This window comes from Corvus cornix, chromosome 3 (assembly GCF_000738735.6).
Source record: "Corvus cornix cornix isolate S_Up_H32 chromosome 3, ASM73873v5, whole genome shotgun sequence".
In the NCBI taxonomy this organism is placed as follows: domain Eukaryota; kingdom Metazoa; phylum Chordata; class Aves; order Passeriformes; family Corvidae; genus Corvus; species Corvus cornix.
The window spans coordinates 33968884-33993439 of NC_047056.1; the positions used below are offsets into that span (position 1 = coordinate 33968884).

Consider the following 24556-nt stretch of genomic DNA (forward strand, 5'->3'; position numbering starts at 1 on the left):
AATAACTACCATAATACAGGGTTTTTATCAGCTTTACATGTTAAGTGATGGCTCTTGAGTTGTGTTTTGCACTCCCTTTACCCAGGTGGTAACCACAGACACCTTTGGCACACAAAGCCAGTGACAGCCTTTTGTGGGTGGTAAATTGATTTTTGTTCCCTTCCCCTTGACTGAGATGTGACAAGTCCATCTCAAGGAGAGAACCTGGGCAGCAATTCTGCTGATTAGACTAGCTGAAGTCCTCTATTGATTCCTAAGCCTTGCTGCCACCATCCAACAGGGAAGGAGAAACTATCTGGGCATAGGTTCTTCAACATAAAGCCTCTCTCTGAATTCTGAAGTGATTATCTGTCATGTACTTGTCCAGATCCTATGGATCTGGATATTTATTCATATTCAGTGTTGGAACTGAGAGTAGAAGAGATACCAGTCCTGGTGTCTTCACTTATATTTTTTGTTTTCTGAGTATTTTGTCATATAGCTTTGACTTTGTCCTACCTGCTTGTTCTCTTCTGCCTTAGAAGCAATGAGAACCCACCTTGTACCATGTCTGCTTTACTGATTACTTCTTGTGCTTTTGAGAGCTTAGATTCTTGGATTCACATGGTTACTGGCTTGATGTAAGTTTTCCTTCCAGCAATTATTTTTTAAATGAATGATGGATCATATAAATTGTTAAGATGATGACCCTTCCCTCTTTAAGTAAACCTTTCCAGGGCTTGCATCCAGTTAGGAGATGGCCATCTTTTCCTGCACCAAAAAAACCCCCAAACCCAAAACCCAAGGGGGAAGAAAAAAGAAGGCAAGCCTTTTCGTGTTTTCTTCACATTTTGAGAAATACTGACTCATATTACAGCAACCTGTATCTCATTTCTTTGGTTTGAGTAAACATAACTCAAGAGCTGCATGCTCAGACAGTAAAAAGTTAGTGACAAAATTGACATGATTCGGTGTACTACATGGTTAAATCATGGTTTCACCTAAGTCTTAATAGAGACTTTTAAAAAACCAGGCTTTTCCCAGTTATAACAACCCTCTCATCCAGCATTTCGCAGTGAAGCATGTTTTAAGTTAACTTTCAAATTCTCAAAGACGCAGAGTAGCAGTCCACACTGCAAATGTGCGCTGCATTTTTCAGAGGTCCTGCAAAGTATGAAGTACCACAAGAGTTCACCAAAACAAACCAGTCACACGAATTCATGTTTAATACTTCTATATTTAGCCATTCTGTTACCTTTCTTTGCCACTTAGGAGGCTGCTCAAAGTATTCAAACTTCAGAAGATTTAATGTAGTTGTTTAGAGTATTTTCTCATGGGCTGAAGTAGAGGAGAATATGATTGCAAAGAGTTCAAGAAGCTTTGATATATTTACACTGATGTACAGTAATACCTGAAAATAAAGACATCTGTCTAATTTTTTAGAATTTTCATTGTATTCTATTTCAGAAGTTGCAGGTAAGACAAATGTTTCTCACCAATGTTGAAGCGGTAGGAAAACACAAAAGGCTTTTGTTTCATTTTGAGCTACCAAAATCAGATTGAATTGAATTTTCAGGCTATCCTGTAACAGTAAAGTTTTACAAATTTTCATTGCTGTAAATACGTATTTCTGTTACAACTTCATAATGTGGATGTTAATATTGTCTTATGCTCCAAAATGTTTGCTTTAGGAAAATGGTAAAATACAGGCCAAATCTGACACGCCTACAACCCCATAGCTTACCTCCTTTTTAAATCTCTTTGCTCAGGGTAGAACTTTGTAGGGAAGAAGGGTGGAGCAGTAAAATACTGACTTCTTTTTCTCTCAGTTAATCTTCTACCAGCTCGATATTTTTATTTTTTTCTTAAAATGTTCTCCTTTTCTCACCAGTGGAAACCATAATTCTGTCAGTAGCTTTTGAATACTGTTCTTCTGGCTTTCATTGATCTCATTCCAGGCTTTCTTTTTGCCAGTGTTACACTAACTCTATTGAATAATTCCAGTAAGGAATGTAAAAGCACAGGGTTGTTAAACTGGTATCTTTTTGGTGCCTAAACTGTTGTCTTGCTTTTAATAACATTTTATTTTTGATAGCACTTTGCCTTTAAAATTGTATTTAGATAAACTATAGTTTCTAAAGTGAACACTTTCCTTGTATGATTATTTCTGTTGTAGTCTGTATTGAAAACAGCAGGTGGGTGGTGTTTCGGAGGTTTTTTTGGGTCAAATTGCGAATGATTCTCACGTGACTGAATGGTGTGCACTGGGGTACTGCTCCCACACACCACCTGATCTTCTGTTTGTGTCTCCTGTGTTGCAGTCAGAGCCCAAGGAAACCCCCACATACCTTCCTGTTGGCATCACCCCCCACCACCCTCCTCCATCAAGAAGTACCCAACAAATGACAGGGACAAAACTGTATTTGGATTATTGCTCTGTTTTCTGGTGGTCAGCATGAGAAGAACCCTTGCAGCCGTCTTTGTAGGGGAAGGAGAGGGATCAGAGAGGATTAAAAATCACATCTATGTGTCAGCAGCTCTAGCAACTCACATCAGCATGAGGTGGTTTATTTCAACCCAAAGCAGAAGTCTGCTATAGTGTGATTTTTGCCTCTTTTGATAACATGGTGTAAATTTCCATAGCTGAACACTGCAGAGGTTGGTCACACCTTGTAAAAACTGTATCATACAATTAAATCATGAGGCATTCCCTCCTGGGATCATAATATGGGACAAAAACCAATTATAACAATCTGGAAAAATTCTGGGGCTTTTTTTATTCAGAGATAAGACATGGAAAGATCAAATTCTTTCCAGGCTGAACTAGTTCTTATTTAATGGTATCTCTTTTGGCTACATGGACCATTGGGCCAGGGACAGCTGAATCAATAGTCAGTCTAGCAAGAACTATCATATTTTTCTTCACCTTGGTACTCTCCAATGCAATTAAATAGCAAATGTGAAGGTGGGCAAACAGTGTTGTGAATGGAGTACAATTTGTTGATGCTTTGTCTGTCACAGGTTGAGATATTCCAGTACAAACACTTGAAGGATTTTGTTGAGATTGTCGACAGTGGCTTTGTCAAGGTTTTCTTCTGTGTCCTCCATGGTATGCCATACTGCAGGAAAAGGGGATGGAATCAGATGCAGGACTGGAACCCCTATAAAAAGGAAAGTGAAATTTGGAGAAGAAATATTGGAGAAGTTCTGTTAAGCCAGCTGATACTGCACCATTTAGCAATAGAGTCAGGTAACTACTCAGTAAGCTTGCTTTATAGGGTGTGTCACTGCAGCTTCCTTTTACCTTCTTTTATTTTGATGCTTGTGGCTGCATTCCATCATTAAAGAGTGTGTTGTGTAACATTGCCACCTTCCTTTCCTTTGAATACTTTTCCCTCTATTATTTTTTTTTTCCTAAGTAATCTGTAGCTACTTGTTGGGGGTTTTTTTTTGAGATTCTTTGCATTGTGTGTTTAGGAGCTAGAGAAGGACAGAGAAATCACTGCAGCTTCTTGAACTGAAAACTGATTACCATGTTTTTATGAAAGTGTTAAGATTAAACATTTTTGAAGCATTTTTTTTCTTCTCTACATAAATGGTAAAATATGGTGTCTTATTTTTACTCTGTAAAATACTGCCAGTGTTACCCTGAGATAGAGGAACTTCCACTTGAAAGGACTGTATCACTGTGTATATATATGTGTGTATATATATATACACATCAAGCCACCTATATGTATTGCAACTTTTAGATAAAAGAGGAATTAAATCAGTCTTCTGCTTTCTGATTGCTTTTGGGGAGGAGCATTGGTTTTTTTCTCAGCTGCTTTCCTGTTTTACTGCTTTTTGTTTCTCATTTTTCAGCTGCATACCACTAAGGAATCAATTTTTTTCATTAGGTGTTATGTGATTAGAAAAGGTTTTGAAGTGTAATCACTGTTTTCCCCTATCAGCTTCTCCTGTGTTGCATTTTTGTATCCCATGACTTAGGATGGTTGTATTGGATTTGTTGGACCTGGGCCCTACCTTGGTGTGAAAAATGAAAGATTTGTGGAGTTGAAAGGCCCTTGAGCAGGACGCAGTAAGCAGAGCTCAGTGAAGAGGGACCTTGCTTAGAAGTGGAGAGGTGCAGCTGCCCTTGTGTCGCTTCCAGAGCTGTGCACATTCTGCATTACTCAGTAGTTAACAGACCATAAGCAGTGGTAAAATTAGGGGCTGGATATAAAGATACCTCCCTCCTTTCCTAGGGAAACACCCTCTTCATTGAACTAGTGGTGCATTCCTTTCTGGTTCACCCTTCTCTAGCAATATGACTCTTGTGGTCCTTGCTGTACTGTAGAAAACTTCAATCAGAAGAGTTCACTAATCTACCCTTATTTGGCCCACCTTAGTTTTGAAGGTGCTCTGCTGAGTGGAGCAGGGTCACTTAATTTTGTAGGACACTACTACAGACAGATATTTCCATTCTCTCTGTACCATTGAAGCTCCAGCAAAATGATGATAGGTATGTTTTATTGCAGCTTTTGTTCAAGTATGCTTTTTAAAGCTGTAAAGTTGGATTTGGAAGCCTCAAGCTGGGGCAAATAAGCTTGAAAAACAGGAGCATATGCACTTGCTCATTCACTAAATAATGCATTTCTTACTGAATATATACTTCAAAATATAAGAATCTCTGGTACCTCTCAATAAAAATGGAACGTGATCATCTTCAACCAAGCCTCGATGTAGAGTACTCTGGAAATACTGACTTTCAACAGGGTGGTTCTTCAGCAGATTCATGTTGTGTAGCTCTTGCTCTGTAATGCACAATGAAAGGGATTATTACAATTTTTGGACAATGAGGCATGTTAGCAGGTTTGAATTATTTTTCCTCTCACATGGAAGCTTTTTCCATCAAAGAAGAAAAAGGCAGTGGTGACTAGACAGTCACTGTTGTATTTGTTTAATACTTGGAAGACCTCAAGATTGGTGCTATTACCATCATTTTACGGAAGCTAGAGCTACAAGAGAAGTGAAGCAGTTGCCAAGAGTCACAGAGTGACAATTAGTAATAGAATCTCTTTTGTTGCTTCCAAATGTCTGAGAGTCTTCCTCAGTTGTTTTATTAATTAAATATCAAAATCTTCATACAGGTTTAAGATGAACCGAATTTCACATTTACATTTTCAAATATTATTACTGTAAATCAGAAAGTTAATCTAAAAATCTGATTTACAGGACTTAATACATGCAGAAACTACTAGGTTTTGAAATTCATTCAAAGCCCATATCCTTCTGCTTACCAATTGCCTGAAGCCTCTGAAACCATCGAATTGTGTTTGGAAAATAATTGGGGAAGACTGGGTTTGGTGCCCCAATTAAATCCAGTAGTACAAACAGGTCCTACAGAAGAAAGGATCTTTAGTACAGAGCGCTTTCCTACAACACCAGCAGCAGCAATGAAACCTCTTGGTTTCCTGTGTAGGTCATGAGCAGCTCTTTGCTTGCTCTGGCCAAAGATCTGGCTTTTCTACCATGATGCCTGAGAAGAATTCACTAGCAGAACCTGATTCCAATCTGATACATTTTTTGCTGTCTTTCCAAGGAGGGAAAAGACAGGCTATTTCCCTGTTCTTCAAGCTGAAGCAGGCTGCATAGCTTAGTTTGCCATTTGTGTGTTATATCTCTTTAAGAGAAAAACTACGGTAGGTGGGGAGAAAGAAGAGGAAATGGCTTCTTCCCCTGAGAACAACGAAGTCTGTCAAGGGAAAGACATTTTATGAGTCACAAGAAGCAGTGACAGAACAGAAGTGCCTCAGCAGTAAACAGGGAAAGTAGAAGGGAACAGACAACCAGAATGTTAGCAGGAATCAAAGGAAAACAGACGTTGCTGTAGCTTAGTACTGAGCTAGGCGAAATCTGTTCATAGGCCAATACTGTTTGTGCTCTTTCCTTGTCACATTGAATTATCTTTTCTTGAAGAAGGTGGGTATCCTAGTTTATATTCTAGTAAATTTGTGTAATTTGATTTTTCTATGACTCCTCCTCATACTTGCATGCAGCAGGTGTAATCACCTGAAAAGCTCTTGCAAATTCTCTGTTGTATTTCATAATGTTTCCAGAAGCCTCCCTCTTCCTTTAACTTGAGTGGGGTCATGGTTTCTTGGGAATTTGGCCAGTTACCTACTAAGTAAATACTTTAAAAAATGCCATTTACTATTGTTCATTAAGGAGGTGAAAGCCACTTACTATGCCCTGCAGCTGGTTTGTGGTTGTTGAACCAGGTGGATGTGGAGTAGATACCATTTTCTGAGCTAAGTGTTGAGATCCATAGAGGGAATCGGAAGGGGACCACCGGACAAAGGCCTCTTCACCATCAAAAAAAATGAGCTGAAGTGAAAGGTCTGGTCTTGATGCTGAGCTGGTCTGTTGGAGAAAGTTAAAAGTAAAGTAACTGATTCTGGCCAGAACATTAAATAAAGGGCAAATACTGTAGTCATATAAGTAACATGAATAGGGGTGTATTTTCAAGGTTCCCTATGCAAACCTTCCTTTGGCTGTTATTACAGTGTAATAGTGGTAGTGATCAGTCAAGGTAATTGTTATTTATCTAACACAATGACACATTCTCCAGTCTTGTATCATTTTGGTTCTGGATAAAAGTTTCATTTCTGACTTTGGAAGACATGAGCTGAGTGTTGAGACAGGTCTGCAAAACAGGTAGCAGCAACATTATCTCAAATAATGAGGAGACATGTCAGTAACAACACCTGATGGGAGTGCTAATATTATTATTTGATTGCACCACAAGGATTAATATAATTGCTACAGCTGTGCATCAGTGGAGGTGAATTACATGTTTGTCAAGTTGATGGTTCTTTGAGACCTTTTTTTTCATTCAGGGGAACTTGCAATCACTGAGGCAACTTTACCCTAAACCAAAGCAAAGAGAGTGGGTAGATATGTCTTTCCATTTCAACAACCAAAAATGTAACAGCACTAAAACCTGAGAGTATATCACAAGAAAGACATCTGTATGAAATTTCTTCCCAGTGTAGAAGGAGTCTGCTATCTGAAGCCTTGTTTGAACTGTCAGCATTTCCTAATAATCTACAGCATGGCGCATCCCAGTCTGGTTCCACTAAATGAACAGTTTTGGGAACTGTGGTCTTGACAGTTGCTATAAATATTTCAACCCTTCTATGAATTAACACTACTTCAAGTAAAATTGCACGATGTGGTTAAAAAGGTGGGGTTGCTGGCAGCAGTCATGTCCTGTATGGGCTACAACTCCCAAGCAGCTGGAGCTGATCCAACATAAACAGTAGTGAAAAGCTTCTATAAAATGTCGCTCACGCAGGCAAGATGGTATTGATTGTGCTCACAGTGGGGTATCGATTTCTCTAATGGCAGTGGTTTGCTACCCTTTGTCCTTTGCACATGACAGAGCTCTGGGAGCAGCAGTCAATTTGCATTACATTCTGGAGGAACTGTATCAATGCCATTTGAGTTTTAGAAAGTAGTATTTGTGTTATTATTGCTATTACTGCTTAACACATTTTAATAATGTAGAGAGATGTCTTTGCCCATTAATTTTAGACTTACTCTATATAATTGGACAAACATCAAGATAAAAATCACAGCTTCAAGTCAAAGTATAAATGGATTTGGCTGAAAACATAACAAACTCTGTTGTGCTACCATAAGAAAAGCAAAAATATCATAGCTAATGTATTAAGCAGATGGATCCCAAAGTATATTTTGTTAACAGACTGTACAAATGGTGGCCTGCGCAAAGTAATTAATTGCCTTTTTGTCAAGTGCTGTCATCTTAAATGATAAAACAATTTTCATTCTAAAATGATGTATTAGTAGTAAAAAATGTCAGTCTTTAAAGTCAGTGTGCAGGTTGTTTCATAAATAATCACCAGGAAAACTGATCATAAATTAAGCTTCTGAGTGAAAGCATATATATTACAGGAGTGTTTTGTTCTGTGATTAGAAATATTGGCATATTCTTAATCTTCTCATTCTTAAACATTCACATGTCAGAAGGCACCAAATCAGTTTCTGGAAACTACTGTTGACAAGTAATCTTAATACCTGAGCTGAGTATACTCCTAACACTTTACAATGTGTCTCTCACCTTTGAGAGACCTTTTCCTGTGAAAGCTCTTTAAGTGTATGAGAATTATTTTTCTGTAAAATAGTGAATACTGAACCAGTAGATGGCACTCGTGAATCCGTAATCCTACAAATTCGTAATCCTACAAGCTTTGAGAGTTTGTAGGCTCAACAGATTTTTGTGCCTAGCAATTGCAGCCCTTTGAAGCAGATTTTTGTGGCATAGGAAACACAGACTGATAACATTATACTTCTTTCATAAATAAACTATTCAAATTGGTAAAAAAAGATAAGAAACAAAACTTGAAATCCTTATGGGATGGGAGGGCCTGAGTGTGACTCTTCTGCACAACAATTAGTTCATGTGTGTCCCAAAGCAGAATACAACTGAGGGATTTCTGCAGGATTCAGAATGCAACAAAAATTTTTCAATGACACTAGATGTTACTGGATATGATAGGAACTTCTGAGTAGGGTTCTGTGCCTTTTAGATAGAAAGTAGCATTATATCTTTCCAGATCTATGAAACAGCTATTATTCGTGTATCATTTATTTTTGTATAGTCTATGTTTATATAGATAACTTTTAGATATCCCCCCTTTTTATAAGAAATTTTACTGTGATAATGTACTTTATAGAGTAGTAGATACTGATCTCTGTTTTTGGAGTCAGTGGGAGATTTACTACAGGCACAGCAATCAGAGAACCCAGCATGCAGACTATGGAAAAGAATGTGGAAATGCCCTGAGGCCTGTTGCTGTTGGAAAAGCAAATTAAAATGAAACAAAAAAACTACCTTGATTAACTGAAGCTTGTTATCCAGGGAACGTGCCAGCTCCAATATCATAGCACAAGGCACGGCTGAATCAGTTGCTCCTACAAACACTCTATCCTGCCACTGTTGTCCAAAGAATTTTGAGTCGTAGTGGCACGCAAGTACGAGATGGCGTTTTGCAGAGGGGTCCAGAGTGCTGATAATATTTGAAAAGGTTTTATATCCATATGGTGTGTATCTCTGAAATGTATCTTCTTCAATTTCCCAACCAGCCTTTAATGTTTGAAGACGGTGCTTGATATGCTGCAATTATAAAAAACAATCAGAGTAATATTTCTTGCTGCAGAAGATGTTGCAGACGAATTGTAATTAGCTAATTAATAGTGGCTCTTATTTCTGTAAGTTCATTGTATTTTAAAGGATAAACTTCATAGCAAAAAATGTAATTTCACCGTATAACTTTGCTACCTGAGCCATTGACTGACTCATTTGCTTTTTATTTCTCCCTTTTGACCCTTGTCTTTGGAGTGTGAAGGTGTTTCGAATGATTGCCAATTATTATGACACATTAAGATCTTGATCTCTGAAGTTTTCAGGCCAATGTCTTTTTGAGGTGTAACTAGAGCAGATTTAATGTTAACATCTTCAAATCTTAACTCAGATGTGGCCTTAAATGTAAAGTCAGAATTGACTGCAGAGACCTTGTTGTGGCTGTTTAGACAATTACCACACAGAGATGCCACAGCAGTATAAGGAAAAAAAAAAAAAAAGTGGTTTGATTTGGTTGGTTGGTGTGAGGTGGTTGGGCTTTTTAGCTTCTGTGAGAAATCTGCTTTTCAAGTGACATAAATTGTTTACAAGGCCATAAGAGATAGGTAGATTCCTTTAAATTAAAGAAAGAATTAAGCATTTCAGAACAGTGTTTTTAAAAAGAAATTCTGTAAGTGTAGCTCACTTAAAGATAAGAATTAAGACTATCTATAAAAGAAATCATTCAAGTTATCTTCCTACCTAAAGACAACACCTCTAACAGTCCCAGGTATACTTCGACCAGAGTTCTGGCTAACTCATACTAGAGGGACATCTCTGTTTCTCTGTTGAGCAACTTATTTTTATGGGTCCCTCGAGTGCTTCTTCAAGGCAGATTCCTCTCTCTTTAAGTAAACATTAGGAAAAGCCTCTGAGGGGAAAATAGACTTTGACAACTTGTTCTGCTCTTAGTGAAGTCAGTAAGAATATTGCCATAGATTTAGTGCTAGAACAAACTTCCATTTTGTTTGTGGACACCCTCTGGAAGCTTTTACAACACTGTATGGACTATCAGCTATCAGTAGGCAGAAAAAGGATGTCTGTCAAGGATTAAGGGGACTGTATAAACCTGGATGGAGTTCCCAGTAACCTTTTCCTTTAAAGGAGTCTGATGCTTTTTGTGTCTCAACAAAGAAGTGTCATCCATTTCAAACTCTGTTATTGCGTTTTGACAATAGGGTACTCTTCTTTTTTTCCTTTGGTGGGGGGTCTAATTTAATACACGCTGTTACCTTGTAACAGAATGATCCTATTTTGAACATGATCTGTGGTCTTCTAGCCTAGGATCAGCTGGTTTTTTGTTTTTCTTCCTTTTCCCCCTTTCATTTGGCTGCCTTCCAGGGTATCACTAGAGAAACCACAAGACTAAATCTATAGAGACATGTGCACGCACACACACACACAAAGTGTAAAAAAGCTGCATTTTCCCAGTCTACAAATTGCAGAGTGGCAAATAAATTTATTGTAGTTAGAGCTGTCTTAGAGCTGCTGAGTCACTGCCTGAAGGGTAGACGAAGGCTAGTGAGATGATGTGAATGTCTTCTAGTGAACTCAGCTGTACCATTGTCTGTCTCCCGCTCGGCTAATGTAATCCAGAACCAGCGTGGACACTGTCCTGAAGATGCCCACACTGTGAATGCAGAGCAGAGGTGCTGAGAGGGCAGCAACCCAGGTGTGTGGTAACTTCTTGTGGCTCAAAGACAATGTGTGCTGGAGCCTTTACTGCCTTGGAGCCAGCTGCAGTCTGGGTTTGTTAGTCCAGCACTAGGACACTGCTGTGCTTGGGCCAGCAGAGCTGACGTGGTTCGTGGACCAGGGCTGCACTTCGTCATGCTGACCATTTCATCTGCCTGCCCCTTTGGCCCCTGTGATCCCCTTTTGTGTTGATACACCCATCTGAAGCAACACTCCAGGGCACTGTAACAGCACAGGACAGGGCCTCTCCAGAAAATGTGGCAGGGGTATCATTTATTTCATCCCATGCATGGTCTCGGGTTTGAACCAGTGACCAAAAACCTGTTCATGTGAGGGAAAGGAGAACCACTGTGTTGTACTTTGGGTACCAAACTTGGGGCAAGCTTTTTAATTTAAAACACTTTAAAGAAAAGAACGATTTTTAAAGAAAAGATTTCTTTTTAATCATGCTATGCAGCCCTGGAAAATAATGTCAGCTAATGTGCAATCTGTGTCATGTAGGCACTATGCAGTCTAGACCTGAACAATGATAGACTTCATCCTACTGAATGAAAGGAATGTGACTGTCTCTTCAGTGGGGGTCACCAAAGGCATTACCAGAATATAAATAATAATGATAATAATATATAATAAAGATGTTCTTAGAGGTTTTGAGGAAGTGCAGTCTTACCTGTTGCACAATGTAATTTCCTGGTGATCCCGGGTATCTTTCTATCAGGATAGGGCGCAAATCATTCTCCCACATTTCAGAAACATCTGTGTTGGCCACAACTTTTTGAATGGCATCAGAACCTAAAATTCTTGGTTGGTGAGAATACTGTAGAAGGTAGAGAGAAGAAAGACCACTATAACTATTACTAGACCTTTTTGACCACAGTTTTCTTCAGAATGACAATAAAAGTGGTATATTGTGCTACTTTGATTTACTCCCAACAAAAAGTAATTTAAAAAACCCTTTTCACTCAGAAATGATTGGCTTCTCTATCTTTCATTTCCATGCAAAATATGCTAGTGTTAAAAGCATGGGAGAAAGTTTTACCTACCAGCTAGCTGTAAAACCTCAACCTATGAATGGGTTCTCTGTTTCCTAATATCTTAATTCTACATGTCATGTCTACAACCACGCCACCTTCAACTGAGGTTTCTATTGAGACAAACACCAGAAGCTTTGTTTCTAGTAGTAATAATACTTAGCTTTATGCTGTGTCTATATTTTAAGATGCAGTACTGCAAAGAAATGCCTAAGGTAACTCACTCCCAGAGGGAGCAAACCGTGTCATTGTGGCCTCTGCCCTCAGTGGCAGAGTGTGACTGCACTGAGTGCTGTGGCTCATTTGGGGCTAGCTGGGGCATTCGTCAGCTGGGTGACACGTGGGTTAACCTCAGAACCGACAGCTTGTCTCCTGTGACAACCACTAGTACGTGGGCTACCTCCCGAGTGACTTCCTTTCTGTTGCCCAAACGCAGGCCTTTGGGGCTGACACAGAATGCTTGAGACATCCTTATGTAGCTGGCAAATGCACATCTTTGATGTGCAAGAGTCCTGCAGTGCTCTGGAGTGGTAGCTGAATGCCAGGTGGGATTCCCAAGGACATCTCAAATGCCCCTTTATACACCAGGTTTGAACCTATCCAATCTCTAGCAATGGCCTTCTCAGAAACTTCCTGACCCACTACTGTTTTTATAGATTCCTATTTAAGGCACTATCATATCCATTCCTCATTTATATCACAGGGTCTTCCCTCTACTCCTGTCTTTCTCCTAACGAAGAATACTGCTCTGTTAGTTGTTCTTTGACTGGAACTGCCTTACATGACTGATCAGACTTGCTGTCTTTCAGTGTACCTTGTCTGTGTCATCCTTTCTGAGATGAGCAAAAGGAGAGAAACTGGAACATGAGCACACCGTAGTTTATCCTGTAGGACAACGGTATTTTTTATTATTTTTCTTTCTTCAAACTGTTTAACTGTTTAACTTGCTTTTGGGCTGCTCCTGCACCAAACTGACATTTTCATAAATATCTGTAGACTAACCCTATCATTGTATGTGTTTACAAAACATAATTCATTCTCCTTTTCTAGTCCTGTGTGTCATTTCACATGTCTTTGAAATAACACCTAAAACCCATTACTTGGCCAGAATGTGAACTGACCTCGAGAGTCAGATGTCTTATTACCTGTTATCTTATTACCCTACTTGATGAATATTGTTTAAAAAATGGGGGTTGCCTCACTTTTTGACTTCTTTTCTACTTTGTTTGTGTTTGTACAAGCAACTACGAGCACAAGCATTTTCTAGATGTCACTGTAAACATTTACTTCTACCCTTCTCTTGTTTCCTAGCTGTTTATCTCCATGTGAACCTTTCCTCTAAATTCTCCTTAAGTTTACTAGTGAAATTAAGCAGAGGGGTGACACAAAGACACTGAATCTTATTGTGCCAATTTTAATACAGTGTTTAAAACTGAATTTTAAGACTGTAAGGGCACCAAAATTTAGGATGGGCAGTTTACATTTTTAATGCTAGCAAATTTAGATATAAATTAAAGACAAATTGCATTTCATCTGATATAAAAATGAACTTTTGAAAGTTTGGAAACTGTACTCTGTAAGTTGCAAAACAGTCTGTTAAAATACTAGAAGATTAATATGGTGGAACTTAGACCAGTGTAGAAGAGACACAGACAAGAGAAAATGTTGTCAGGGAGCTGTTTGGTTTAGGGGGAGCAGGCTGTAAGGGGAGAGAGGAAAGCTAAAGCCATGTACTTCAGAAGAGTGTAGGAGGACAATTTAATTAAGGAAGTTCAGAAAATATGTCTGCAGTTGAACAAGTGAAGAACATGCCTGGTAATTGGGGTCATCGAATCACTTTGCAAAGAAACATTATTAAAGTAAAAATGAATGAAAATACTTCAAAGGAGAGGAATCAATTTCCACTTCTATTAACAGAGATATCTTCAAATTTGGGAAGTGAGAGGAATTACAAAAGTGGTTATGAAATAAAAGAGAAGCAAAATAAGTTTTGTAAGTGACTCACACTTGACAGTGTTGGTCAATCCCTATTTTGCCACAACAGGGAGGCACGACAATGCATTCATGACAGGGTTGTCACTAAGCCTGTTGTACTAAGCTGTATAAAACTCAAGACTCCAAGTTCTACAAGTAGCCCAGGCTTACCTGTAGGACTTTGAATTTCTGGCTCACACATCCCTCCAGGGAGAAAGAACAAAAGTTGTTGAAGGACAAGAATTTGATGAGAAAGAGGAAGTTGTTCTTGCTTAGTGTGTGCACAGGCGGAGGCGCTCAGATGCGATGGTTCTGTGGTTGGATGGCACTACTGACAGCACTGGCCAGGAGATTGACTGGTCAGAATGGAACAAACTAAGGAGTGAAGTGCTGGGGCTCAAGGGGGCCAAAAGAAGGAGCACTGGGGCTATATGGTTGTTCACTGACCAGTGTGACTAAAGATTTAGCCCCACGTGTTCTTATGCATATACTGTATATGTACACATACATGTATTGTGTGTGATACAGATGTATCATGTTACAGATGTATAGTCTATACATGAGCTGTATATATATTATATACTGATCTCTACACACATATATATGTATGTATTGTAAGATACAATTAATAGAACTGACTGACAGAGTATCTCATTAAAAAACAAACAAGCCAACATTTCCTTGAATGGGGGGTGAATAAAATGAAGGGGAAAGGGAATGACTAAGGGGAAGCATGTGGAAAGGTGTGAGAGAAGCTTCATTTTACCAGTTTGTCCTGGACTCTGATCTATTGGTGAAGAGAATGGGGCACTGGATTAGTGGAATTCAGTTGCTTCTTGTTGAACTTTGAGTTCAGCTCTTCTACAAACACTTGGTAAGGGCCCTAGAAGTATATTTTCTGTTTGGAAATTCCTGAAATGTTTAGTTGAATGTGATTTGCAGTTTTATGCTCTCCTATGTTTCAAATGGTTTAGTTCTTTATGAAGAAAACTATGTTAATGTTTCATAATGAACCACTAAGAGCTGCTACATAGAGAAATCTGTGGTTTAGGGCTTACCGCTCCTGAATTAAATCTTTTCTTGAGGATCCTCTTTTCAGTAGTTCATGCACCACTTTAAATTATACACAATATAGTATGGGTCTACAACATATTAGAGCATTATATCCTTTCAAAACAGTTCTGTATCGGCTATCAGCACCGTGCCTACTTATTTTTCCTAGATACATGTGCATGCTGCTGGAAGAGCTATTTGTCTTCTCAAACTGAGTCACTGTCCTCTGACTCACCATAATCACAATGGAAGTTGGAGTACAGTCGAATGTTATAAGGAATATAATTTCAGATTTTGATCCGTTTTGTCCTGTTTGGATTTCCCCTTAAATTCACTAACTGCCCCTGACAAAGTTTATCCTCTTGCTGCCCGGTTCCAGGCGGTGCGAGACGACAAACATGTGAAGATTTGTTCTCTGCAGCCACCAAGCTCGGGCTAAGAGGGAAGCCATGCCACCCACCCTCACCTGCGGGACCGCGCCAAAGGTGATCCCAGCCGGAATTCGCGTTGGCGGCCAGGGCAGGAGGGATGAGGCTGTCCCCCCGCCCAGCCGCTGCCCCCTGCCCGCCGGGAAGGCGCTGCACCGCGCACCAAGGGAGAGGCAAGAAGCGCCTGGGGAAGGCAATCGCGACCCACCTTCTCCAGGGTCCACTGTGCTCCGGCGTCCCTCCCGAGCGCCGGGGGCAGGCAGGCGGCGAAGCACAGCGCCCCGAGCATTCGGGCAGCGACCCCCGCCATCCCCTCCCTCCGCCTCGCCGAGTGCCGGGGATGCAAGGAGAGAGCCGGGGCTGTGCCGGCGGAGGTGGAGGCGGAGGAGGGACGGACGGAGGCACGGAGGGAGAGAGGGAGGGAGGAGGCTGCCGCAGGAGCGGCGCTGGCTGCTGGAGCCGCAGCGCTGCCAGTCTCTGTGGCAGCCGCGTTCCCCCCGAGCTGAGCTCGTCCCCGGCAGCACGTCAGCAGTGCCAAGGGCTGCCTGCCGCCCCCCGGCCCCCTCCCCTCTCCCTCCTCCCCCGGCCGCCGGGCCGCGACGGCGGCGCAGGCACTCGTGATTCCCGCCGTGGGAAAAGCCGGAGCTGCGGCTTTCCCCTGAAAGCTGGTTTTGTGTTCCGAGGGGCAGCTCCGGGATGGGCTGCGGCTCGGGGCCCCGCGTGATCCGTCCGCGTTCGGACACCGGTGGGAGCTCCGGGCGCTGGGATCAGGGAGGGCTCTGCGGCGGGGCCCGGGCTCCCTGCTGGGAAGCGGCCGGGAGCAGCGCTCGTGGCTGATGGAAGCTCGGAACGGGTATTCCTGAAGGATGTGACGGCAAAGACCTACAGAATTGCAAAGTGGCTTAGTTTATTATTTTATACATTCTTCTTATGATCCTTTTTAGGCCTAAAACAACAATACTTTCTAAAATGAAAATCCACTCTCCAGGCGTTTTAAATTCTGTAATTATACTATCAACTAACAATGAAGCTGAGGTGGTGAGACGGTGTTTTGCAGTACACCAATTTAAATTATTAAACCAAAGAGACAAGTTTCTGAGCTCCTGATCTATTCTTTAGGTCATTTGACATCAGCGTTCTTGCTCTAGGATGTTGTAGAAAACATCTCACTATTCTGCATCACACATACTTCATCTAAAGTCTCCGATTTTTATATATTTCTTAAAGTTCAGGCTTAATGCCAAATTAAAAGAAAAAAAAAGAAGAAAGGAAGAAGGGAAGCAGCAGTAGTAATCATTTTGCAGCTTATCAGCCTTGTACTGGAAAGCCACATCCTAGTAACTATAGCTTTGCAAGTATTCAAAGTGTCCGCAAGGGTGATGTGAGAGAAACAGAGCAATTTGTGATTTGCAGATTGTTGACCCAGATTTCGCAGATTTCCTAGAAAAGCTGGTGGATCTGCCATCCAGCACAGAGATGGCATCTCTGGTGGTGATAGCTTTACTACAGATGCAGTGTCCTTCTAGCTGATACTGAGACATATGCGGCTGTATCCATTTTTTTTCATATATGGGAAAACAAAGAGTTAATTTAAATTGGTGCCTCTTTTTTTTCAGTCATGAAAGTCCACACACTGCTTTGTTAGGAAATTGTTCCAAACTCACAGCCAAGTCATTGGTTCATAGGGAGAAATGGGCAATCTTTTGATTACCAAGAAAAATCACTGTGGTTGACAGATTTTAGACAAAAGCCCTAGCATGTCAGAGATCAAGTAATGGGAAATTAGTCTAAATCCAGCTACTAAGATGATGGTGATCCCAGCAGAACTACACAACGGAACAAAAATCTGTTGCCCCTCCATGAGATTTCCTGTGGTTGACTATACAATCCAGATGCTGGACAGATTTTCTGGGTGATGTGTCAGGGTTCTCACACAATTTAGCAGAAAAGAAAATAAATACAATAGCTACAGGAGAAATCTGACAAGGATATAAACTTGAGTCAGGACTAGCTAACACTGCTTTTCCCTAAGGGATTGTGGTTGCTCTGATGGTTACAATTATTTGATAGATTACAAATTTGGCAAGTGTAAAGTCAGATTTAATATCACCTACATGGGAAACACACATAAAAATGTAAGTGCTGGACCAGATGTGTAGAGAGATTAAATAGGATTTTTTAAGGGCATTACTTTCAAAATTTGGAGTGGAGATGTCCCCTCCCGTAACCACCCCAGGAAGTTCTATGTCTATAAAGAAGACTGAGAGAAGAAAAAAAGAATCCATGTAACAGAAATCAGAACACTTCACAGCTGAAAACAGAAGTATGTAACTATTTTAAATATGCACACTTTAAAAAAAAAATAGTCAAAGGTGATGGACATTTTATTTATCCAGGAATTTATAAAGGAAAAATGTGTTGTTTAGTCCTGCTTCATACCACCTAATAGAAAATGTGTCAACAAATTGCTTAGTGGTCAGCTGTACTATTATATACATCTTAAATATTTGGATTATTACTCTGAAAAATCAAATAGATGTAACCAGATGTCATCTAGAGGGGGGAAAAAAAAGGGTAGTTTATTTAGTAAGGGTAGTTTAGTTAGGGAGAAAAGCCTAGGCAATCTGTGACAGTATGATATGTACATGATCCCTTCCTGTGCCCAGGAAGTGACAGTTGGTGTGACAGTGCCATCTACTGAAGTCCCGATGGACAGTCGATGGAGGCACCGCTGTCAAAACCTTTTCCTTCTGCTGGCCCTCCAACATGTCAGCATTTCAGCCAAACCATCCCTGGGAAGCTGAGGCCGTGTGCTCCGTCATTGCCTTGGCTGTGAACTGGAGAAATGCGCTGCCCAGTGCTGCGGGTTTAATGCTCGCCAGTTTTCTCCAGAAGGGGAACTGCTGCACCTTCCAGCGTTCTAAAGACAGTTTTAATGCTCGGCTCTTCTGACTGGCAGGCCCGCGGCAGGGAGAGCAGAGGAAGTGTGGTTTGATGCGGTTTGAATCCACATAATAAAAAGTCATTTCCAATGCAGAAGGTTGGATGGGGCTCAGAGCAACCCAGACTAGTGGAGGGTGTCCCTGCCCACAGCAGGGGTTGGGAACTTGATGGTCTCTAAGGTCCCTTCCAATCCAAGCCACTCTAAGATTCTATAATTTGAGCCTGAGCTATGGCTGATTTGCCAACAGCAGGAAGGCAGCAGATGCAGTCTGAGATTCCCAGAGTTCAGCAGCCTGGGCTGCTGCAGACTCAGAAATCCATAAGCAGCTCTCAGAGCCCAGAGGGAAAGGGTGGTGGGGCTGATGGTCACAGAGAAGCACAGGGGCCTGCAGGTGCCCAGTGCTCACGTGCATCTTGTGGGCTTGAGCTGCTGCTGTTCATCTCGGTTAACTCATCCACTGCTCGTCTCCGGGGGGCTTGGAACAGCCCTTATCAGGCTGTGGAAGCACCCCACTTGGTGATTCAAGTTGAAGAGACTCTGTTTCCATGTGCTGATGCTTTCACAGACAAAGCTTTAATAAGTGCAAAAGTGTGAAATTTCTTAGGTTTACCTTAAACACTTACTTAGGAAAATAACTTTATTTTGGAGCCAGTACAGTAGAATTATATATACTATATGAATGAGGCTACCCATCTAGCAGATGCAAGGATCTGTGAGATCATTCCTTAAACTAGTGGGGGGGTAAGTGAATTCCAAAACTCAATTACCTATCATTTATAATAAAAAGGTATATTTTGTTTAATAAAAAAAAGTTACAAATATGTGTTTATACCAAGGTAAATTTTCATTCCATGTTTTTTAAGTTTATACTAAACTTTTCATTGGTTTGTTGGAGGTAGATTTTGGGACAAAGTTCAGCTAAGGGCTCAAACCAAGATGATGAGGTAATTCAGAGACATACCCACATTTCAGGATTTTATCCAAACCAAACCTGAAATCCTACCTTTTTTTCAGTTCCCTTATGGGAGAGGTTGAGTTGAGAGAGTGAGAGAGAAAAGGGACAGTGAACTGAAAAAAGAAAAAAAAAAAGCAAAAGCATTTGTATATTTTGTCCATAGAGATATTGCTTCCTCTTTTTGCAGACATTTGTTGCAGATCTTGCAGATCCTAGAAGAGGGCCTTTGCTATGCAACATCAGTGTCAAAGCAGTGAAAAATAATCATGGCAGCATGTGCTTATGGAATTTCTCAGGCAAATGCACCAGTAAAGTCTCCCACGATATTGCCTTGAATATGAAAATATTCAAAACATTAGATTGGCGAACAGAAATGAAAATATTATGTATCCATTTTCAGATACGAAATATCCGAATGTTAGAGATATTATTTTCAAACTGGAAAAACTTGATGAATTTTTAGAGTTATGAAACAGTTCCAAATGTTCTTTGTTTCTATAGACCTTGTGGTCCATACAGAAAACCAGTTTCTTGTTTATAAAAGCAAATAAATACAATGAAAGTTACCCATTTCCTGGTATCTTGTAGATGTAAGAGAGAGCGATTTGTAAAGCATAGCTGGGTTCAGCAGGCAAAGCTGAGCTGTGAAAACAAGCTAACCATCTGAGGGAACGATGTGGGCTCAGAAAAAAAATGAAGAACATTGACGAAATCTGCATGAAATCACTAATTATGCTAGTCATAAAAACAACAAACCAGAATGCTTGCCCTGTCAGTCACTGCAGCCAGGGCTAATGCTATCATGCAGAGTCAGCTGTGCATATGCACAGATCTATGTGCTGCTCCATACACAGATACTGAATGCAGAGCTGCTTTCAGATGTGTTTTACACATCTTTACAACAGAGATCTTTACAAACAGGACATGCTTTGGATGCTTCAGCGATATTTATTTAATAGAAAGTAACACCAAACAAGTACTTACAGCAGTTTGGTTTATTTTGGCTGATGCTGTCCGGTGTTCTGTAATAAATTGATTTTAACTAATCCATCTGCTGTTCTGATTTATGAAAAAGCAGCTATTACAGCTTAGGGCAGCAAATTAAATGGCACCAACCCTATTGGATGGTATAAAGCTGAGCTTCTTTACAAAGAAATATAATCGTTGCCCAATGACTGTGGTAATACCTTATGTCCATCTGGTGTCGTCCATAAACAGCTGTTTTAAGGGCTGCTAGTCAAAATGTGAGAAGCTTGCTGCACTTTTAAATAGAGTAGAGTATGACTCCTTGCTGTGCTAAGCATCAGAAATCATGTTTATGGAGGCAAGCTCTGTGTTTACAGTGGTGGCGTGTGGGAGTCCCACTTTAGAGGAAAAAGGAAACGAAGATTGCTCAGTTATCTGGTGCAGAGCGTTGGCAAGAACATCCTCTATTCATGGAATAGCCTTCATTAAAAAGTCCCAGGGTGGTTTTTGGCATTCAAAACCAGTTAAAAGCAGAATCAACCATTAACTGCTACATTTTTAGTTTAAAGTACTTCCAGATTTTGACAAGAAGCTGCAGGCTAATTATTTATCAAATAAAATGGCTCCAGTCAGCGCAGAGAGCTCGTTACACTATCAGCTGCACTATGTAAAGGTTTGATGCAAAACAGGGTGAAGAAAGCGGAAGGACTCCCCTCAGCTTCAGTGGGTTTTGGGCCAGGCCTCAGGAGCGCAAGATGAAGGAAATGAGAAACGTACGTTACAAACAGAGCTATAAATGACAAGGCACTAATCTGCTTCTCCATCTGTGTCTCGCTGAGCTGAGGATTAGAAGCCTTTGAATCTGATAGTTTGCCTTTTCAAGGTGTTTTCGGTCTGGTATATAACTTAAACTTCAGCAACTTCCTATGGTAATGGATATCATTTTAAGACTTGTACACAGAAATTGAATCCAAATTCAAGAAGGAAGATTATGGGTTGTCTTTCAACAGGGAGCTTTAGGGCTGGAGGGAGGTTACAGAGGCAGTTTTGCCTTGCACCCATTTTATTTGCTACTTCAGCTCACTGGTTTTTTGCTAAATATCTTGCATGCAGAGATTTGCTGCTGATGCCAAGAATGGCATCATTAACGCAGGGCAGAAGATGGGATTTAGGTGAATCAGAGCGTTAGAAGGGGGGGCTGAAACGCAGCAGGAGACGGACAGAGCCATGGTGAAAAGGGCCTGGAGGACTTCTGATTTCTTGCTGAGCCGCACGCACATCCGTGGGGGCTAGCGGGAGGCGCGCGGGGACGCTGAAAGCCATTTCCAGCTCCCAGGTCAGCGCGGCCACGGAAAAGACCAGCGCGATGCTGTGACACACTAGGTCAAGTATTTCCTGTGCAGCGATGGAGGGCCTGCCCGGCCCAGGGGACATCCCCGCGGGGCTGCGCCACCCCCGTCCCGGCAAGGTGAACCGGGAGCGGTGCGGATGGAGAGACGGGCTGCGGCTGCCCCGGCCGGCCGGAGCGGGAAGGAAGGCGCGGGGCGCGCCCCGAGGTACCGCGGGCAGGGCGGGGGGGCTGCCCAAACCCGCGGCCGGCGCTGGCACCGCAGCCGGCGGGTGCGAGCTGGCGCGGACCCAGGGCTTGGCACGGCTGGAGAGGCGAGGCCAGGGCGTCGGCGGGGCGGCAGCCGCAGCTCGGAGCGCAGGGCTCCGCTGCCGTGGCCGTCCCGTTCCGTCCCGTTTTGTCCCGTCCCGCTGTAGCGGCTCGGGGCAGCGCCCGCCACGGCCAAGGAAAACTAACGGAAACTCTTTCTGGGAGCCCTGCGCGTGCGCCGCCGCGCGCTCCGAGCCCCCCGCCCGCGCGGGGCACGCCGGGGCTCGTGGTTCGCCCAGGCTGGGCGGCCCGCAGCAGAACGCGGCTGCGGAACTACAGCTCCCGGCAGCCCCCGCGGCACAGCCCTGTCCCGTCCCGGGCGGCTCTGGTGTGTGTGCGGGGAGCCGCGGGGCTGGAGATGCGCGAGCGGCCGTTCCGGCCCGGGGCAGCGGGGCCGCAGGTGAGCGCGGCGGGGCCGGGGGCGCCGCCGCCGCCGCCGCCGCTTTGGGCAGGAGCCGCCGCGGGGTCGCGGTGTGTGTGCGTGGGGTGGTGTGTGTGTGTGTGTACGGGGGTCGGGGCCGCCGCCGCCACCGCGCCGGGGAAGGGCGGGGGCGGACTCGAAAAGTTCCTGCCGCGGCGGCGGGAGCGGCCGCCGGCCCGGCACGGGCCGTGGCCCCGGGGCAGCGCCCGCCGGCGCCCGCGGGGGAAAGCGCCGCGGCCGCAGCTCCGCCCTGGGTGCCCCGGGGTGGGGGTGACGGGCCGAGGCCACATCATCTCCGGAGATGGTGCCGGCGGGGGCGGGTCGCGCAGCGGGGATTTAAACCTGGGAGGGACGGGCGCGACGGGACGGGCGGCTGCCAGCTCCAGCCCGGACGGGGCTGCGTGACCCGCGGCAGGCAGGACGCGTCCCGCCGGTCCCGCCCGGGAGCCGTGGCGGGGAGCTGCCGTCCTCCCGGCGGGAACGGCCCCCGCGGGGGTAAGAACTGCGGCTGCAGCCGCTGGGAGCGGGGCTCGACGTCCGCGTCTCGCCTCGCAGCGGGAGGGGAGGGCGGGTTAAAATGCCAGGTGTTGGAGAAGCTGCCCGAGAGCCGCTTGGTTCGGGGGCAGCAGGAACGGGAGGGACAGCGCTTCTGGGCGAGCGCAGGCTGCGAGCTGGGCAGCAGGGGAAAAAAGCACAGTGCCCCTGTGCCTCTCTGCTTTTGGAGGTGTAGGGTTTTCTTTGCGTAAATAAAAATGCAGAATTGTAGACTGCATGTAAATTTCAACATACGCTTATTTTATATGATGTTCGGAAGAATTCTATCCTCGCTACAAAGTGAGCAGTTTCTATGGCTTTCCTTTCATAGAAAGATCCATTCTTTCCTACTAAGTTGCAAAAATAAACTTCTTCAAAGGCTTGTATGCAAAAGGCTTTGTCAATGCACAAGCATCGTGCTTTTGGTAAATATAATTACCGTTCTAATTAGGCAGTTGTAGGTGAGCTTTCACAGGGTGTTTTCACTGTCTAAATTAAACTTGCTTAGTAGACTCATTAGTCCTTTCACATCAAGGAAAACTAACATCATAAGGCTTTTCTGTTCTCTGTTATATTGGTTACGCATTGTTTTTTGTAATTCAAATCCACCCCTAAGGCTTCGTATTTGCTGTCTCTGGTGTCTGTGAGAGGTGAGGCAGAGGAAAGCAGTATGTAGAAAACAGGAACAAGTCATCTTCAAGCAAACGTGAAAGCACTGTGAAGCTCCTTTCTTGGGAAAGGTGCTTAAATGCTACTGTTGCCGTCCTTACTCTTCCTATTTATTACTTTCATCTGTATCGCGTTTAGCGTGTTCTTTAAAGGCAGAAGTTTCTTTTCAGGTGTTGTTGCTAAATGCCCAGCAAGTCCTGTGTATTTGAAGACAAAAGGTTCTAGATACCTGTGCTGAAAATCCACAAGGTATCAATTTGTTCTCTCTTCCAGAGCCCCTGTTAGGAATTTTTATTGCAGTACCAAGAGCTTCTTTTCCTTCCAGTACTGCAATTTGTGTACCTCTCTTTCTTTATCTACCTTTCAGAATGCAATGACAGTGGAGTTTTGAGCTATCACACTGGTAAATACCAGGAGTGCATAGTGTATTAAATGGACTGTTTTAGCAATTCTCAGCCTTATTTCTGGGAAGGACAGCTTCAACTGTGTGCAGTAAGATGTGGCACTTCTCTTCTGAAATTTCATTGCAAGAGTAATACTCTTTCTTAGTTTTTTTTTTTTTTTTTTACATAAGAGAAGGAAAAATATGTGAGCTTACTGATTTTGGTATCCTATATGGATCAATGCTCCTTAAAAACTGTTAGTAATATGTAGTATCTAGGTATTTGGACCACTTTTGCATTCATGGAAAACTTTTCCTGTGGCAGAAGTTGCATGGGGAATCTAGAAATTATTCTTTTCAAACATTCAGCTGCTTGTAAAATGGCTGAAATATTGGATCAGGTAGCAAGTATCTTGAGCCCATGCTCATGAAATTATTTATTTTCAAAGGTTGTAGCAGACTTGCTTTTTTAATCAGATGTGTGAATATTAAATGACTCAATTTTTTTTCCAAAGAAACTGATGCTCAATGGTATGCTCTGCATATCTTCCTATCGTTAGTGTTTGTGCAAGCCATTCTTCAGTTTTCTTGAATAACAGTATTGAAATGATATCTTGAGTACATGCTGGTGCATAGAGTTTGAGTTTTTATCTTGTATTTTTTTTTGACATTTCTATGCAT

The 24556-nt window shown here is 42.6% G+C and overlaps 2 protein-coding genes and 1 long non-coding RNA gene across 6 annotated transcripts in view; 2 read left to right on the top strand and 1 right to left on the bottom strand.

The window, feature by feature from the left end:
- Nucleotides 1–2397: 2397 nt before the first annotated feature.
- On the bottom strand, nucleotides 2398–15867 carry QPCT (glutaminyl-peptide cyclotransferase). The gene is made up of 7 exons (XM_039569138.1): nucleotides 15556–15867; nucleotides 11532–11678; nucleotides 8879–9160; nucleotides 6208–6384; nucleotides 5262–5361; nucleotides 4659–4775; nucleotides 2398–3140 (listed from the first exon to the last, which is right to left on the bottom strand). The coding sequence occupies exons 1-7, from the start codon at nucleotides 15655–15657 to the stop codon at nucleotides 2995–2997; spliced, it is 1071 nt and encodes a 356-aa protein (XP_039425072.1). The 5' UTR covers nucleotides 15658–15867; the 3' UTR covers nucleotides 2398–2994.
- Nucleotides 5604–15645, top strand: LOC109143547. The gene is made up of 3 exons (XR_002043794.3): nucleotides 5604–5943; nucleotides 12702–12790; nucleotides 15299–15645. It is a non-coding gene; the product is annotated as an uncharacterized LOC109143547 (long non-coding RNA).
- A 5818-nt stretch (nucleotides 15868–21685) lies between the features above and the next one.
- PRKD3 (protein kinase D3) overlaps nucleotides 21686–24556 on the top strand; it is a 43751-nt gene continuing 40880 nt past the window's right edge. Inside the window, exon 1 of one of the 4 annotated variants that reach the window (XM_039570099.1) lies at nucleotides 21686–21768. The gene's annotated coding sequence lies outside the window, so the exon portion shown is untranslated. Of the gene's footprint in view, nucleotides 21769–22163; nucleotides 22270–22679; nucleotides 22786–23720; nucleotides 23743–24556 lie in introns of those variants that run through there. The other 3 variants (XM_039570097.1, XM_039570098.1, XM_010391734.4) reach the window with 3 other exon arrangements.

Coding starts and splice junctions, on each gene's coding strand:
- QPCT (XM_039569138.1), bottom strand. CDS start 15,657: ATGGCGGGGGTCGCTGCCCGAATGCTCGGGGCGCTGTGCTTCGCCGCC. Junction 5,362..6,207: donor CAAACCAGCTGCAGGGCATA/GTAAGTGGCTTT, acceptor TTTCTTCTGTAG/GACCTGTTTGTACTACTGGA. Junction 4,776..5,261: donor TCAGAGGCTTCAGGCAATTG/GTAAGCAGAAGG, acceptor TGTGCATTACAG/AGCAAGAGCTACACAACATG.